Source organism: Salarias fasciatus, unplaced genomic scaffold, assembly GCF_902148845.1.
Source record: "Salarias fasciatus unplaced genomic scaffold, fSalaFa1.1, whole genome shotgun sequence".
Lineage (NCBI taxonomy): Eukaryota > Metazoa > Chordata > Actinopteri > Blenniiformes > Blenniidae > Salarias > Salarias fasciatus.
Window position 1 is genome coordinate 2,818 of NW_021941241.1, and position 16,248 is coordinate 19,065.

The 16,248-nt window shown below is 46.3% G+C and overlaps 1 protein-coding gene across 1 annotated transcript in view; it reads right to left on the reverse strand.

The window, feature by feature from the left end:
* Positions 1–336: 336 nt before the first annotated feature.
* LOC115384449 (probable global transcription activator SNF2L2) overlaps positions 337–16,248 on the reverse strand; it is a 30,072-nt gene continuing 14,160 nt past the window's right edge. The window contains exons 20-33 of the mRNA XM_030086724.1: positions 15,758–15,862; positions 14,807–14,893; positions 14,319–14,365; positions 12,541–12,707; positions 11,482–11,645; positions 11,145–11,372; positions 10,965–11,042; positions 10,593–10,811; positions 10,194–10,417; positions 8,734–8,839; positions 8,535–8,636; positions 6,741–6,867; positions 5,874–6,007; positions 337–2,996 (exon numbers count right to left, since the gene is read on the reverse strand). Of these exons, the coding sequence (XP_029942584.1) occupies positions 2,961–2,996; positions 5,874–6,007; positions 6,741–6,867; positions 8,535–8,636; positions 8,734–8,839; positions 10,194–10,417; positions 10,593–10,811; positions 10,965–11,042; positions 11,145–11,372; positions 11,482–11,645; positions 12,541–12,707; positions 14,319–14,365; positions 14,807–14,893; positions 15,758–15,862 (1,824 nt within the window). The 3' untranslated portion in view covers positions 337–2,960. The remainder of the gene's footprint in view (positions 2,997–5,873; positions 6,008–6,740; positions 6,868–8,534; positions 8,637–8,733; positions 8,840–10,193; positions 10,418–10,592; positions 10,812–10,964; positions 11,043–11,144; positions 11,373–11,481; positions 11,646–12,540; positions 12,708–14,318; positions 14,366–14,806; positions 14,894–15,757; positions 15,863–16,248) is intronic.

Below are 16,248 nucleotides of genomic sequence, written 5' to 3' on the forward strand. Positions count from 1 at the left end.
TGTCGCTTTCTCCAGATTTTTTTGGACCTTTCGCCAGGCGCCTCCGCCATCTTGGCTGCTGGCTTCTTCGCCTGCTGGGCTGGTAGATGACAGCTAAAGCTCATTACTGCCACACTGTGGCAGCTGCCAGGACAGACTGAAATTATGCAACAACAAACAGTCCAATTTAGTTAAAAAAAAAAAAGGCATTAACCAACTAATCAGTTGCTACATTAGCTGACCTCCGCTTTAATAATCCATTATATCGATTAGTTGTTTCAGTCCTACTCGCAACAAGTTTCCACACACAAGATGAAACACGAGGCAATAATGAAACTCATCTTTTCTCTTTTTTTTTGTGCAGAAAAATCAGTGATATTTATTTGTCCTGGGCTATGAGATACAACCACAAAGACCCTGTGCAAAGAAAGCTTTAAACGATTAAGTCACACTTAGGGAGAGCAAAGCACAGGTCACACAAACAGAAATGGTATATTGGCCTTTGCACAGTATAATTTCATAGAGTTCATGCTACAAACAAACGAAAAAAAAAAAAAAACACTAAAATGAGGGAGTGAAAGTTATCCACAAGAAAAAAAAAAACACAAACACCGCAGTCCAAATGTTGAAATGAGAACATTGTGTTAAATGAAATTTCAAACTGCTAATACTGTTTTTCTGCTCTGCTCGCCGCCGCCGTCGTGGTCAGACGCTACATTTACTGCTGTGCTCGCTAATCTCATTCCACCGTGGGGAACTGTTTTCACCACAAACACACTCCTGCAGGACCAAGGACCCTCAATACTTATGATATATTGAAAAAACAAACAAAAACAAACCGAACGATTAGAACAGAGCTGGGTTACATAGCTTTTTGAAAGAGTTAGGAAAGTATACATGACAGACAGGATATGGATGACAGAGGGCTACATATTGGGAACAATCTCATGACTGAAAGCAGTTTAAAACAGCATATTCAGCAACATCTCTACATTTCATTTTGACATTCTCATCTGTGCTTTCACAATCGTCTCATCTGGCAGCCGGCTAGCTAAACCCCGCCCTTCGTTTTTTCATATTTCACATTCTGAGCCAAAACTTTGAACTTTTGTTGGTTTAATCGGTAAATCAGGGTAGCATGCTAACTTAGCTAGCATTAGGCCTTAAAGTAGGCTCTGGTGTTGCCAGTCAGGCTGGTATTAAAGCCGGAATCTCACAAAATACATGTTTTAAAAGAAGCCAGTTTCAGCACTGACATGAAAAGATCCTTTTTTTGATTCGTTAAGGCAAACCTGACCTTATCTGAGCCAAATACTCACTTAAATTAGTGATGGCTAAAATCAAATAAGGCAAAAAAAAAACACACAACAAAAAAAAAGGTGCTATAAAGTGGTTTTGGTACCCCGAAAAATAAAGGGGTATTTTATCAGTTTTGGGAATTAATTACCAAACTATTTCTAGATTCACAACCGTTCCTAAAGAAATAGCGGAAAACAAAAACGTCCGGTGCTGGATTGTCTCACAAATGGACCAAAGATTTCATTTGATGCAAAAAAACACTCGTCACAATCTAACAATACTTGTCGTGTTGTCACACAGTAAACCATTAGCTTATCGTAATGTTAGCTTAACCAGGAAACAGACCGCAACCGCTAGCTGACCGCAGCTAACCGGAGCACACCAACCAACAAAGTCAAAACCAAATGAAGTGTTTTCAGTTTTATGTGAGAAACCATTCTTTTTAGGACACGTTTGAAAGTACTGACATGTTCACTGACATTGAATGTCCGCCAGTACATTAAAAAAACAACAACTTTGCTTTAATGACTTGGGGTCGCTACAATCACAAGCATTTTTCGGCCAATTTCAAAGTGAAGAAGTGGTTAAAAACTGAAATATCAATTATCAGAAAGCGCCTATCCTTTTATTTAGGTACAATTGTGTGGACAAGTTAAATTTATCTACAAAACCTGTAAAAGATTGTCATCTTGTTTAAATATTATGTTTCAAAAACACATTGAGAAGTTCAGATATTTAGACATCACACATTTGACCTACGCTAGGTTATAAACGTTAGCTTGTGTGTCCCGTGGTAACTTCCTTAAAAACCCAAAATGAGCCAAGGCTAAAACACGGACACGCAAAGGACAATCTCCCTTCACAGGAAGTCATTCTGTGGCCGAAAACTGCACCACTCAGTTATTTATAGTTTATTTGGCATCTGAAATTTAAACTTTATGCTAAGTTAGCAAAAAATGCTAGTTGTTGACAACATGAATCGAGGCATTCTGGCTCAAAAATGATGCCACGAAATTATTTATAATTGGTCTCAAAGGTTCTAACCTTTACACTCTAATTCATGTTCATTCCCATCAAAGGTGCAGTATATTGGCAAAATAGGTAAAACACTTGTAAACATTCCGATCTTAAAAGTCCTCATTGGAGCCTTTGGCGCTAACTTCTGGAAATGGTTACTAAGAGTTAATTGTTTCTTGTGGGAGGGGTTCAGCTCCAGTCAAGTTTGGCACTCTGCACAGTCAAACCATGAATCTGAAGACGGAGAAACGGCTCCTTCCGCAAGCGACCAGCCGCGCTAGCTAGCTAGGGTGTGCCAGGTTTTCTACAGCTTTTTTCACAGGTTAAATCATTTCCAATGTTTTAAAAGTGCAAGCAAGCGAGTACAAATAAAGCAAAAAAAAAGTAAATAGAGTGACGGCTTCCCCTCTCGAACTGAATTTTGTGTGCTTTGTCGGAGCACCGAGTTAAAAAATATCCTACAAAATCCATAAAAAGAGGAATAAAAGCTGATTGCTATTGCTGTATGGTATAGATTATTATTAATACATTTCCAAGCTGGCGGGAGGGAGACGACAACGCACAGGAGAGACGGAAACAGCTGTGAGAAAACAGAGGTGAACCTGAAGGATGGAAGGTACTGTGTCCTTCTGCCGAGCGGCGCTCCGAACCTCGCCGCTCCGACTTCACTCGTCGTCGCTCTTGCTCTTGTCTGACTGTTCCTGCAGAGAGATGGAGAGTGTGAGGGGTGGAGGCTTATCGACGGTGAAAGGCGCCGCGGGTTATCCCATCGTTCATCTATCAGCCGTGAAGGAGGTCTGAAGGGGGAGCCGGCGCCCTTCGCTCAGATCCTCGACCTGTCTGAAGGACGGAGCAGGAGGAGGAGGAGGAGGAAGAGTGACAGACCGAGGAGAGCAGAGACCAACTGCAGAAATCACCCAAAGCATCAGATCCACTGAGCTCCAGGTAGCCGACGGTTCAGCGCCAGACGCCGGGCGCCCTCGCCTCCCAGGCCAGAACGCCGCCTGGCAGGGCCAATTAGCCGAAACAGAAGCTGAAACTCCACCCGAGGTGGAGCGGGAGTCCAGCCGAGCTACAGTACCAGTCGATACCATTTTTTGCCTCCCGATACCGATTCTTTTACTGTAGGTATCGGCCGATACCGAGTACCAATCCGATAACAGTATGTTATAAAATAACACCATGCCTCGCCTGCATGACTGTCACATGATTACCACTGTGGTGAGGCCTGGCTCAGGTTAAACCCTCTAAAACATGAATCAATACAAATTCAAGCCATTTATTTCTAAACAGAACAGTATAAAAAACAGTAGTGCAAATGCAACTGAACTAAATCAATCTAAGAATAATTATTCTCAAGAACTTAAAGTGCAGCCTCGATATTTTTAAATTAAAAGGGAATTTAAATAGAACAATATAAAACAGTACTGCAACGACAACTTAAATAACTAGGAATATATGTTGTTGCATTTTTAAATTAAAGTGCAGACACAGTATTGTAAAATGAAGTTATTTAGATAAAACAGTATAAATAACAGTAGTGCAACAGTAACCTCAAACAAATCTAGAAATATTTTTTTTAATTAGGGTGCAAACGTAACATAGTAAAATGAACAGGGAATTTAAATCGAACAGTAAAAAAATAGTTCAACAGCAACTTAAAAGATTACTTTCCAAAATGTTATAGTCCAGAACCAACGTATGAGGTTACATTCAAAAAATAAAAATCCAAAGAGCAGAATTTTCGGCAGTATTGGCGCAATTTCAGATACTGGTATCGGAATCGGAACAACTCTACCAGCATCCCCACACCCGCTGACTCTCGGTGGTTTTTCTGCCCGGCATGAAGTGTTTCTGAACACCGACGCCTCATTAACGCTGCTTCCACCACAACTTGTTTAGAAGGCAGTCGGGGAACAGGAGCCGAAAGAACGATGGGATTAGAGAACTCTAAAGCGGAGAACGCTATATCTGCATTATGCATGACCACCTACTCTAACTGGCTGGAGCCGAATACGGAGCCAAACCTGATGAATAATGCAAATTTCTTTATGCTTTTTTTTTTTTTCTTTTTAATACATTTAAATCTGGAAATTCCATAATGGGACTGAAATGTAAACCACGTGAAGTCTGGTCTTAAAGAAAGGAGGATTGTCTGCTATTGAATAAGATGCGTTGCTGTAATGCTGAGTCTAAGTATAGAAACGCACGCCGAGAAACAAGGGAGGAATGGCTCTACTTTAGCTCTGACAGCTTCTCGACGCCCTCTCATTAATGGAGTCTCCCTAAATCAACTGAGAACATAATGGCGTTCTGTCAAAACATCAAGAGGAGGAGAACAACTCGAACAGCGACTGAGTCACCGGAGACATCTGGGGCAGTTTTCGTTTTCAAAAGTTCCCTGAAATGAGAATGCAAAACGACACGGGGTGTTAAAACGAAGGCTCTGCTGGGGTGTCCTCTGCCGCAGAGCAGCTGGGAAACCGTCCCCGCCTCCAGCAGAAGAAACGAGGAGGACATGACGGCTGCAGGGGACGCCTGGCAGACAGTAATGGAACAAGGCAGACCTCCGTCACGCTGCCTGTGGACCTCAGCGTCGTGGTTAACGTGCGCCTGGCACCGTCACCTATACGCCAAGTTAATGGCGAGCTGTCAGTCACCAGGTGCGCTGCAGGTAGGAGCCCCATTAAACTCCTGCATCAAATGCAAATCCGGCTTTAGGCCCCGGCGTTTGTTTTGCTGCTGGCTTGACGGCCTAATGCACTGCTCTCATGTGGCTGTCAGGCTGTTCTGCGGAGCCACAATTAAACCTGAGCATGGAGTCGCTACAGGCTCCCGTCATCTGAGACGTCTTATTGCTATTAGTTCAGTGTTTGTAGCTCCACATGGGATTGGTAGTTTCCACAGGATTCCTTCTTACAGGACCAGAAAACATGAGAAATAGCAGTGACTTAAACCTTCAAGAAGAAACCAGAGAGGGAGGAGAGACTGGACTCAGATCTACTCAGGATTGATAATGTGGAAAAGGAGCAGAGGGGACAGACTGCAGTGGAAGGCCGTCAAGCCCCACAGACCACAGCATGCTCAGAAGGTCAGGAATAAACAGGCCGAAAAGCAGGTTAAATAATTCAGCACTGAAAACAGCAGAAAGGTTAAGTCAGGATGAAAACATTGAAGACCAGAGACTCGTTTACGCCACAACGTTTCAAGAGAAAACACATCTTTTCAGTTTAAAACTATAAAAAAAAAAAAAATCTATTAAAATATATGGAAAATGGATGATGGACATATTGATGGATGGACAGATGGATGATGGATGTACTGATGAAAATGTGGATGATGAATGTATTGATGTATCGATGAACAGAAATGAAATGGGGAATTCCAGAAATGAAATTTCCCCAAGTGGGACTAATAAAGGCATAATTAATTAATTCATTCATTCATGAGTGTATTGATGGATGGATAAGTCAGCTGGTAAATCGATGGGCTCACAAAGCAACTGAGTGGACAGAGGCTGAATCCCAGCAGGAGTCGGGAACAGTCAGGAAGGAGGAACCAGAGGAACCAACACCTACGTTATCGTCCTGATCGTCGTCGCTGTCGTCGTCGCTGACCACCGGCTTGGCTTTCCCTCGGCTCTGCCTCTTCTTGCCCTTGTCGGATCCGCGGGCGTCCCGGCTCAGCTTGATCTTCACCCGCACCGACTTGGCTGGAGGGAACGCGACAGGAAAACAGACCGTTCAAACAGGACCGGCGGTAATCACTGCTTGCTCAGTCACAAGAAGTTACACTAATCTCCCCCCCCCCCCCCCCCCCCCCCCCCCCCCCCCCCCCACACACACACACACACACACACACACGGACATGTTGAGTGCAGCTTCAATCGCGACCTGACTAATGAGAACACACACAGCTTTAAAAACTGATTTGAGTATTTCTCTCTTCGAATCTCACAAGAAACTTGCCAGCTGAGCAGAATCGGCGGGGCTCATTAGTGGACCGGGAGACAATCAACACTCTGACCCTTCTTGAGAAGATTTGCTCCTCAAGAAAACAAAGTCTGCAGTGTAATTTCTTTTGTGTGTTGCTGTTATTGTGTAATATGCTGTTATTACACCAAAACTAACATTACAGCTTTGTGGACTCCGCTGGAAGGTTATTTTGTATACAAAATAAATATTTATCTCTCAAGTCAATGAGGATAATTGTTTCCTACTACAACAGTTAAATGGATTTTCACTTCATCATTTTTAGTTTTTTTCACTCGACTACATATTTACTCAGTTTAAATCTTAATACTTAGCTGACGGACACAAAGATTTTATGGAAGACTAAAACTAAACGAAACTGTGTCGTCGAAATCAGGCTGAGCGTGATCGACGCGTCGGCCATGTCTGATGGAAAACATCACGTCTTGCCAGACACCGACGGCGACCGCTCACCCTCGGCCTCAGACTCCTCGTCCTCCTCTTCGTCCTCGTCGCTCTCGTCCTCGCTGTCGTCGTCCTTGGCAATTTTCTGTCTGGCGCTCTTGAATACAGACTGAAGAACAATGGAGTCTTCATATATCTGTAAGGTAAAGACAAAAATCTCTCCTTCAGACGTTCGTCGTACGGGAAGTTCAACACTTGGAGACTTGATTTCATACTGATCTGACAATGAAACAACCAGAGCCTGTCCTTGTGCTGTGGCCCCTGTCAGAAGACGGGAGCTATTCAACAGGAAGTGAGCCGTTTCTCATTAAAACTCATGTATTGCAACAGAAAAAAAAAAAACCAAAAGCAAGAATGTGGGCGGCTTTGATGTAGTTTCATAACTCCAGAGCTACTTCTGGCTGCAAAAAATGTAAAAATTGCAAAATCAATGCATGAAAATGATCCTTTTCTTGACATTTGTGGCAACTGAATTGACATTTTAAATCATATCAATCGATGAAAATGCTGAAGAGCTTGAACAAACTGCAAAGAAATTGTGAGAGAAACTATCTTACTTATATTAAGTTTAAAAAAACCCAATACTTAAATAACTTTGCACCTCCAATTAAAAGCCACTGATCAGATCCATCCGGTTCATTTCTAATCATTTCTGAAGTAATAAGTACAAACTGAAGGGGTGGGCAGCACCACAACAGACCTTTGATACGACTGTCAGACGGAAACATGGTCGTCTCCATGGCAACCAGCATGCTGTCTCTGAGCAAAAGGCAGCAGGACGATTAGGTCTACATTACCCATGATGCCCCCCCCCGCCACCTAACCATTAATGAGCAGTAATATATCAAATGTCTCAGAGCGAGGACACACAGGACGGCGTCTGAAGAACAGATTTTTAACAAGCCACGCAGGAGAGCTCAGTCTGGAGACGTGTCCGCCGGGCTCCGGTCTGTCAACGGCGGCGAACAGCGAGAGCGCACACAGGCGCAAACGCCACGGTCACAAACTCAAGTCAAGGACGAGCTTTTCTCAGGAGGACGAGGTCCAGTCATTAACAGGATGAAGGAAACCGAAGCCCGACCTGCTTCTACGGCACGCTGGAACCGATCCACTCTTCTGCTGATGAAGAGTCTTCATTATACGGCGGCACTGACTGGAGTGCTGGCAGTGATTATGTCTTCCCACACACCGACTCATCAAGCTAAACAGCCTCACCAAGGTCGCAGAGAGAAACCTGCTTCACCACATCCTGGATCCAGGGTCACGCCGACACTGCAGCCAATGGAGTGGCTACGCTTTTTTCAGACGATCGTCACTGAGTTGGATTACAGTCGGCTCCTTTAAGCGACTGATCACCAGTCAAAACTGTGCACTATTTATGAAAAACAACTTTCATCGGTTTTTGGCGTGTTATCTGTGATCCTCATGTTCCCATCTCTGACGTTATCTCAAAGATTTGCTCTCGAGTTTCATCTGAGATTTAAATGTTGATAAACCGAAATAGTTTTGACATTCTTGTAAGTGAAGCTTTGAAAACAAAACGAGAAACAAAGAAAACATTGTAGTTTCTATTTCAGGCCACAAGGTGGTGCTGTGTTTTTGGATGCACGCTGATAACGCTCAAGCTCCTTCAGAGGGTCCCTCTTCGCCCTCCCGTGTCTCCACATATGCAGATGACGGTGTGGTAAACGGTCCGGAGGAGAAGAGCAGCCGGCCGGGCCTTCGTACGCCGCCTCCGGCTGCTGGCGTCGCAGCACGGTCTGGGGCTCTGGCTGACAGCGGAGTGCAGCGGCAGAGCGTTACCTGGGACCCCTCCAGGTTGAAGGTCTGTGCGTTCTGACAGAGCAGCATCACGTCTTTCTCCAGGTCTCCCACGCTCCGGTACTTGTGGCTTCTCACTCGTTCCTGTGGACGGAAAAAACGGCGGCAACTTCATCCAGGCCTTCCGATGCCAGAGGCCGACGCCTGCTGAGATCTATCGGCTTCTCCGCAGTGAACTCACCTTGATCTTCTTGAAGTCCACTGGCTTCCGGATCAGCTCGTAGTATTCTGGGAGCTCCTTCCTGGAGGGGAGCTGGACGAAGACCTCGCTCAGCTGCCTTCCAGACCTGAAGAAACGTCAGAAACGCATTCATGCACTGCTCTCCACTCAGCTTTACTGGTAAACACATATCAGAAGACTGTGACGGGACGGAGCCCGTTCAGAGAGAAAATTCCTTCATCTGGAGACAGATGGTTTAGACGAGTCCCTGACCTCACTTGTTCCAAACCCGTCTCCCTGGCTGTGGTCGAGTTACGTAACAGACAAGCACAGCGAGAATAACATGAGCCTGGCTTCAGGAAAATTCAAGATTTGGAAAGATTTTTTCACTCTGACTGCCTTTAATGCCCAATGATTCTTTGGTAAATGGAAATAAATTAGAAAAAAAACTAACTGCTAAAGTGGCTAAAACATCAAAAACTAACTATAACAGCAGAGTTTAGGCAAATAAAAGAGGCTAAAGTAGTTTAAAAGGTTAGAATTGAGGGGGAAAAAAAAGCCAAAAAAGCTATAACGACTTCAGGAAAACTGCTAAAATGGTAAAATATGGTCAAAAGAGCTCAAATGACTTATAGAGAGAAAAGGTTTCAAAAGAACAACCAAACCATCACAAAACTTAAAAACAAACCATAAATGATGAAATCAGCAGAAAATAAAAAACAATTCAGCTAGAGGCTACTTCATTCTAGTTCTTTATCCTGCCAGCTGCAGATACAGACCAATGTATCGCAGTTAGAGGTCGCCATTAGGGGGGGGGGGGGGGGGCATTGAGATCAGAAATGAATAATGAGTATCTGAAGAATTGGAGGAGCAACGTCAGAATGTTGAAAGTCCGACTTCAGACGGTTTGGCGTGGCGCCCTCTGGTGGACTGAGCTCAGAATCAGACATCTGGCGCTGAGGATTGCGTATTCTGCGGCCAAAGCTCTAGAACTGGATTTTACGTTCCTGGAGTGGAAACCACACCGCCGGTCCAGGGAGCGAGATGCTCGGGGAGCAGCAGCCGTCGGCTCGCAGAGGAAAGAATGCGACTCTGGAAAGGCAGGTGGCATTTTCCTGGAAGAGCCGTGGCGGGAGCATGTAACAGCGAGACGCATTCTTCTCTCTTTACACATGGGCTGAGGGGAAGAGCGAGACAAAACCGAGGAGACCTCGATCTGTGGTCCAGAGACATGACTTCACGTCTGCCGGAGGAAACGGTTCTTTCCACTGGATAACGGCGGAGGCGAGCAGCACGCTCAGAGGGAAACACAGCGCCAGGACGCACCGAGCGGCAGGATGTTCCCAATAGTTCTTTTAGTTAAATCAGCTAAAAGAAGTAAATGAGCCAAAAATACCGAAAAAAAGATGTAAAATAAAAAAAAGGTTTCATGACAATCACTGATCGAGTTGTGTGAGCTGTAAAGGAGGAGCTCCACCCACCCGTCTCTGTAGTTGATCACCGTGTCGATGATGGTGTTCATCTGCTTGGTGAGCTTGGGCGGGTTCGGGGACAGCTTCTCGGCCGGGGGACGCCCTCGTCTCTTCTTGCTCTTGGCGCCGGCGTCCTCCCTGCTGGAGGAGTCCTTGTCCTGTCGTCTCTTGCGCTTGCGTTTCTTCAGCCGGATCTCCTCCTCCATCTCCTCCAGGTTCCCGTCCTCGATGGCCTGAGAGGAATTAAAAACCATAAAACCATCTGTCTTCGGTTTTCTCGCCGTACTTACACTGAAGTGTGGATATACGTTAAGAGGAAAACTGGAAGGAGCGGACCAAAGCCAGCGGGAAGCTGATCTCGCAGAGCTCTGAACTGGAGCTCGGGATCGGGAAAAGTGTGCGAATTACCCGGATCCACTGCTTCTCGGTCAGCGCCTCGCTGTAGTCCACGTCGCGGCGGCAGCGAGACCCCCGGCCGAACATCTTCTCCTCCTCCTCCTCGTAGGTGAGCCGCTCCACCTCCGCGTCGTCCTTGATGATCCACGACGGCAGCTCGTCCTCCTCCATCAGGCGGGGCTTGCGCTTGGGGTTGCGGGCGTCCTCACGGCGGCGGTCCATGTCCATACGCTGCGGGGGGGGACAGGACGCCATCGGTGTTAGCATCTCAGCATGGATTCATACTTGAAGGTAGAAGATAATGACGATTCCACCACGGGATCAGGCCAAAGACGATCCGATCCGATGCGGCGTCTCCACTTTCAATGCAAGAGAACTTCTCACCATGAAGAGCTCAAACTCGTCTTCATTGCGGGCGATCATCTGGTTGAGTGTTTCGTCGTCTGGCACCTCATCTTCTTCCTAAAAAATTGTTGAAAAAATGTCACAAAAGAAAAGACATTTGGATGAAAACGAACCTTTCACTGCTCTAAGAGGAGATCAAACGATGCTGAGAGGCGGCACCTCGTTCTGCTCCTCGTGCTCCAGGATGGCCTGGAGGAAGGCTCGGCGCTCGTGGCTGGAGGACTTCTGGTCGAACATGCCGGCCTGAATGACCTTCTGATCCACGTTCAGCTTGTATTTGGCGGCGGCCAGAATCTTTTCCTCCACGCTGTTGACGGTGCAGAGGCGCAGCACGCGCACCTCGTTCTGCTGCCCGATGCGGTGAGCACGGTCCTGAGCCTGCAGGTCCTGCAGGGCGTTTGAGGAGAGGTTTACGTTTACACGGCAACGTTCTGAAAACCACGTCCGTCTCCACGGAAACGTTACAAACACCGGGAGAGCACGGTGGTGGTGGTACCTGGTGCGGGTTCCAGTCGCTGTCGAAGATGACCACCGTGTCGGCGGCCTGCAGGTTGAGGCCCAGCCCGCCGGCTCTGGTGCTCAGGAGGAAGATGAAGTACTGAGATCCCTCCTCGTTGAACTTCTTCAGCAGCGCCGCTCGGTCTTCTGACTTGGTGGTGCCTGAAACATCGGATCTCTTTCACTGCATGGAAACGTGACACTTCTCACTACGTTACAGAAAGTTTATTGTGGGCGGGAATCTATCTTCATTAGGAGGGGTCACCAATGAGCTCCATCAGGGACAGATACTCAATGTAATGATACTCAAAAACAGGGAGGCTGGATTCAGATGTGTGTGTGCTGATATGGGTTAAAATACACCCCCCTCCTTGAGTTTTATAGAGTTTTGAAGAGGATTATTCCATTATGAGAAACAGTCTCTTCGTTAGAGAGACCGTGTGGAAGCTTAATGCATATAGTTTACTTCACCTCACACTGACTGATGGATGGATGGATGATGAGTGGATGCATGGACAGATTTATCAGTGGATGGATGGACAGATGGATGGATGGATGGATGGATGGGTGGTGTGTTGGTTGGTTGAATGGGTCAACGGTTGGAAACTGGTAAAAACGGCCCATTAGTAAATACTTGAGTTTCTTGTCTTTACTAAAGAGGGCGACAAAACACTACAAGTGATTCACAACCCGACTTCGTCTCAATCAAATAGTATTCATGAGTGTTTTGGTTTCAGCGTCTCAGTGATTGGCTGCTATCAGAGTGTGTGAGGTGGAGTGTGGGAACAAGGAAGCCGTTTGTCTCCAGATTTCTGTGGTCGGCCGGCAGTGATCCTCCGGTTGAGAAATGAACAAGCTTCCACACTGTTGGAAAGTGTTCGTGCTTTGAAGCCTGTTTGTTTTTGTCTCGCACACAGCAAGTCAGAGTGGGCCGAAGCCGAGAGACAAACTCACTGCTGTGCCGGAAGCCTTTGAAAAGTCGTCATAAAATAAATCGATAACCTCTGGTGAACGCAGGTGTGAAGTTTTGATGCAACAATGGAATGAGTTCTCTCACCATCCAGACGTAAATAGAGAAAGTTGCGGTAGCTGAAGTAGTCCTCCATGATGGTCATGAGAGTGGTCATCTGACAGAAGAGCAGGACTCGGTGACCGGTGGCCTGCAGCTTCGGGAGGATGCGATCCAGGAGCTCGAACTTCCCAGATGCTCGGTACAACTCATGGCTGAGAGGAGACAAAACATTGAAAACCACGAGTTACAACAATGGAGGGAGGCGCGACGAGCAGCGAGTCGCCTCGATATCGAATCAACCAAAACCAGCGGCTCAAGTCAGGATCACCCAAAACCAGAGGTTCAAGGCAGGGCTTAGTTTGTTTTGACAGAATTGAGACTTATAGCACTTCCTTCTAATCAGTTATTTCAGCGTGTCAGAGTAGATTTTCAGATAGAACCATCTGAATCAGCAGTGCTAAAACGGAATGAATCGGAAAAAATACAAGGGGATGCATCGATACCGCTGTGATGTGGTGAGATGTGATGAGGACTCTGTGCCACATTGGACCAGATAGCAATGCACTGCTTCAAAGAAAAAAGAAAAAAAACAGGATTCCTGTAACTCTTAACACTGCAGTCTAACACACTCACACACACACGGGGAAAAAAGGTTATGTGGTCTTTCTAAATTACCAATAACTGTGAAAGAGTGATTGTGTCTGTTTGACAAAGTGCAGTTCTTTAGCCATCGCCGCCTGCCATCGGTTTTGGAAAAGAAGATGGATTGTGACCGTTTCGGCTGTAAATCAACAGACTGTTCCCATTTAGCATCACCATCAGCCTCAAACGCAGTGAGGGAGCAGTGGAACGTGTGCAGAGGAAGCCCTGAATCAAACCTCATGAAAATGAACAAAAACAATTAATTGAAATAAATATAACGAAGGCCGAGAAAGTCAGCAAGTCACTCGTTTCCACGGCGATGGAGCTGTTTTCGAAAAGCAGTGTTTTCAGCGGCTCCGAGCACCGGGCCCTCAGGCGGCACAGGCAACATCGTTTGGGAAGGGATTTATTATCCAGCAAAGAAGTGTGTGACTATGGCGTCCGTGGGTCCGGCAGGACGGCGGCTGACGGATCGCGGAGCCCAGCTGCCGCTCGGAGATTTTTATGTGGCGCAGCGAGCAGGAAGGTGAGAATCACCTGCTCCAAACCCAGAGGAGAAGTGGAGTTCAGCATGTGAGCGGCTGGCAGCAGCACCAGCGTGAAGTGCGAACGGCTCGTCACGCCAGCTTTCACACGCCGCGGCCGCAGACTTGCTCGGGTCTGTCACAAGCGCGGCAGCAACACGAACCAGATGGAATTTAATCTTCCTGCATGAGGTGTTTAAACACACAGCCTGGTGAATGAGTGTCACTTCCATTCAAGTCCTTGACAAAATGTGAGGACGAAGCTGATGAAGCCCATCGCTGCCGTGAAGATGAAACACCAAAAAAACCTCAATGAAATGGAAATGTGAGACTGAGGTATTTGAAGAAGAAAAAAAGAGTCTTGAAGCACTTAAAATTCTAATTCATCCATCATACACAAAGTGCTGGCAGAGAGAGGAAGCAAGGGAAACCCGACCCGGTCCTAATCTGAGAATCCGTGATCGGCATTGATGTTCCAGCTGAGCCGCGGCGGCGGAGCGTCGACACGGAGACGGCTGCTGCTGATTTCTTCATGAGGCTCTAAAGAGGGCTGTTTTCTCTACATCACTGATGAACGTGACCGCGGTTCATCTCCAGCAGATACTTTCTGAAGTCTGACGTCGCGGCTGGTTTTATGAGCGGTACTGTTGGACTCACCCGTTGATGATTCCGTTTGGATAGCCCAAGTGCTCAGCAAAAGACTCCTGCAGCAGAACACATTTACAGATTTAGACTAGTGGAGGATTTCTGTTGAAATTCTGAAAGCAAGTGTCTCCGTAAAGTAAAGACCTGAATCTTGTCTTCCATTGCCTTGTCTGGACTCAGAAACTCGTTCAAACCAGTCATGTGATTTGATTTCTTTTACCAATTCTCTTTCTTTAAAAAAAATAAAAATCAGCTCAAAATTCTGTTTCTCACATAAAAACATTTCATAAAAGACCTTTATCTTCTCCTCATATCTCTTGAAAAGCTGTGGACATTTTTTTTTTTACTGCTGCTGTGTCCTCTGACGCTCTGTGGTGCTTTTACAGTGTTAAACAATAATCTTGTGATTTACTTTTCATGTTTTGAGAGCAGAAGTTAATGCAAACACCCTTCTCAATAATACAGCCGCAGATGCTGGCATTTCCAGTGCCACTGCTCACCTCGATGTGCTGGAACATGTAGGGATGGTTGCAGATCTTCTTCAGCTGCATGATGGTGTTCATCAGGGTCTTCGCGCCTCCTTTGCCCTTCACACAAACATTTCATCCAAATTTTTAATGGATTCAGAATGGAGAGCACGCTTAAAAGTCAACATCAGACGGCTGTGTAAATGAGTCTCTATCGAGGGAAATCTATGTTTGGATGTCAGAGACTTGGCTGGCCGGTAAAGAGCAGGTGGGAGAGCATTCCTCTTCCACCTGGAGGAGAAAAAAAAACTTCGGAAGTGTGAGAAAAGCTGGTGCTGAAGCGACAGTGGACCAGGGAGGACGTGGGGCCGGGGGGAGCGGTGCCGTCAGGTGATAATTCTTACAAGTTCATAACAACAATTAATGTCGGCACAGCTGCAGAGCCGGGCCACAATTCACACAAACACGAGGCTCATTTACACAGTCTGATGTTGTCAGGACAAACATGTTTATTTATACTGCTGGTAACCACAGCTGGAGCGACGCAACGGCGACCGCAGTCCAACGGTCGTAGCTCGAGGCTTTGCAGACGCTGTGTGTTCGAGGCTCTGCGTTTGAGGCTACGCAGAGGCTTTGTATTGGTAGGCCGAAGCTACAGAGGATCTACGTTGTTAGTTCGAGGCTATGCAGACACTCTGTATTCTAGGCTATACAGAGACTCTGTGTTTGAGGCGACAGACGATCTACACATATTTAGTGTATGTAAATTAGGCTTTACACTCTATTTCTGTTTCCTGAATGTTTGTACAAAAGTTTCCTCACAGACTATTGAATATGACACCTGGGATTCAGTCCTAATTCATTTTCACCACACAGGATAACAATGTGACAGAATATAAGAATGGTCAGACGTCAGTGAGGGAGGCGACAGCAGAGGGAACAGAGGCAGACAGTAGCGATGGGGGGCGCTGAGGGAATTTCTACCTTCTTGTCTTTCTCGGAGCCGTCAGTGAGCAGGATGCCTTTCTGCATGTGGCGGTACAGCACCTTCTGGATGGCAGACATGTCACATTTGATGACATACTCCACCTGTGGGATTGACAAACAAACAACTTCAGAGGCGCCACAGCTTCCCGTCACCGCCGAGCCTCATCCCCGACACCATGACAAGCGGGGAAATGTGAGAAGTGACAGGAAGTCGCTCCAAGTGACGTTAAGCTATCAGAATCTTCTCCTTGCGCCATCCTGTTCACCCTTTTATTCCCGCGTGTCTCCTCCTAATACATCTGCAGAGGTGCTGAATTAATTCACACCTGGGCCACGGGGATTTCATGTATAATTATTTTCAGTGTTTCAGCTCTGACACCGCAGACTCTTCTTAATTAACACTTACATCTTTAAAGAAACTGCACATTTCAGCAGTTACAAGCTGAACGGCTCTACAGCTTCAATTACTTTGTGGTGATTTAAACAGG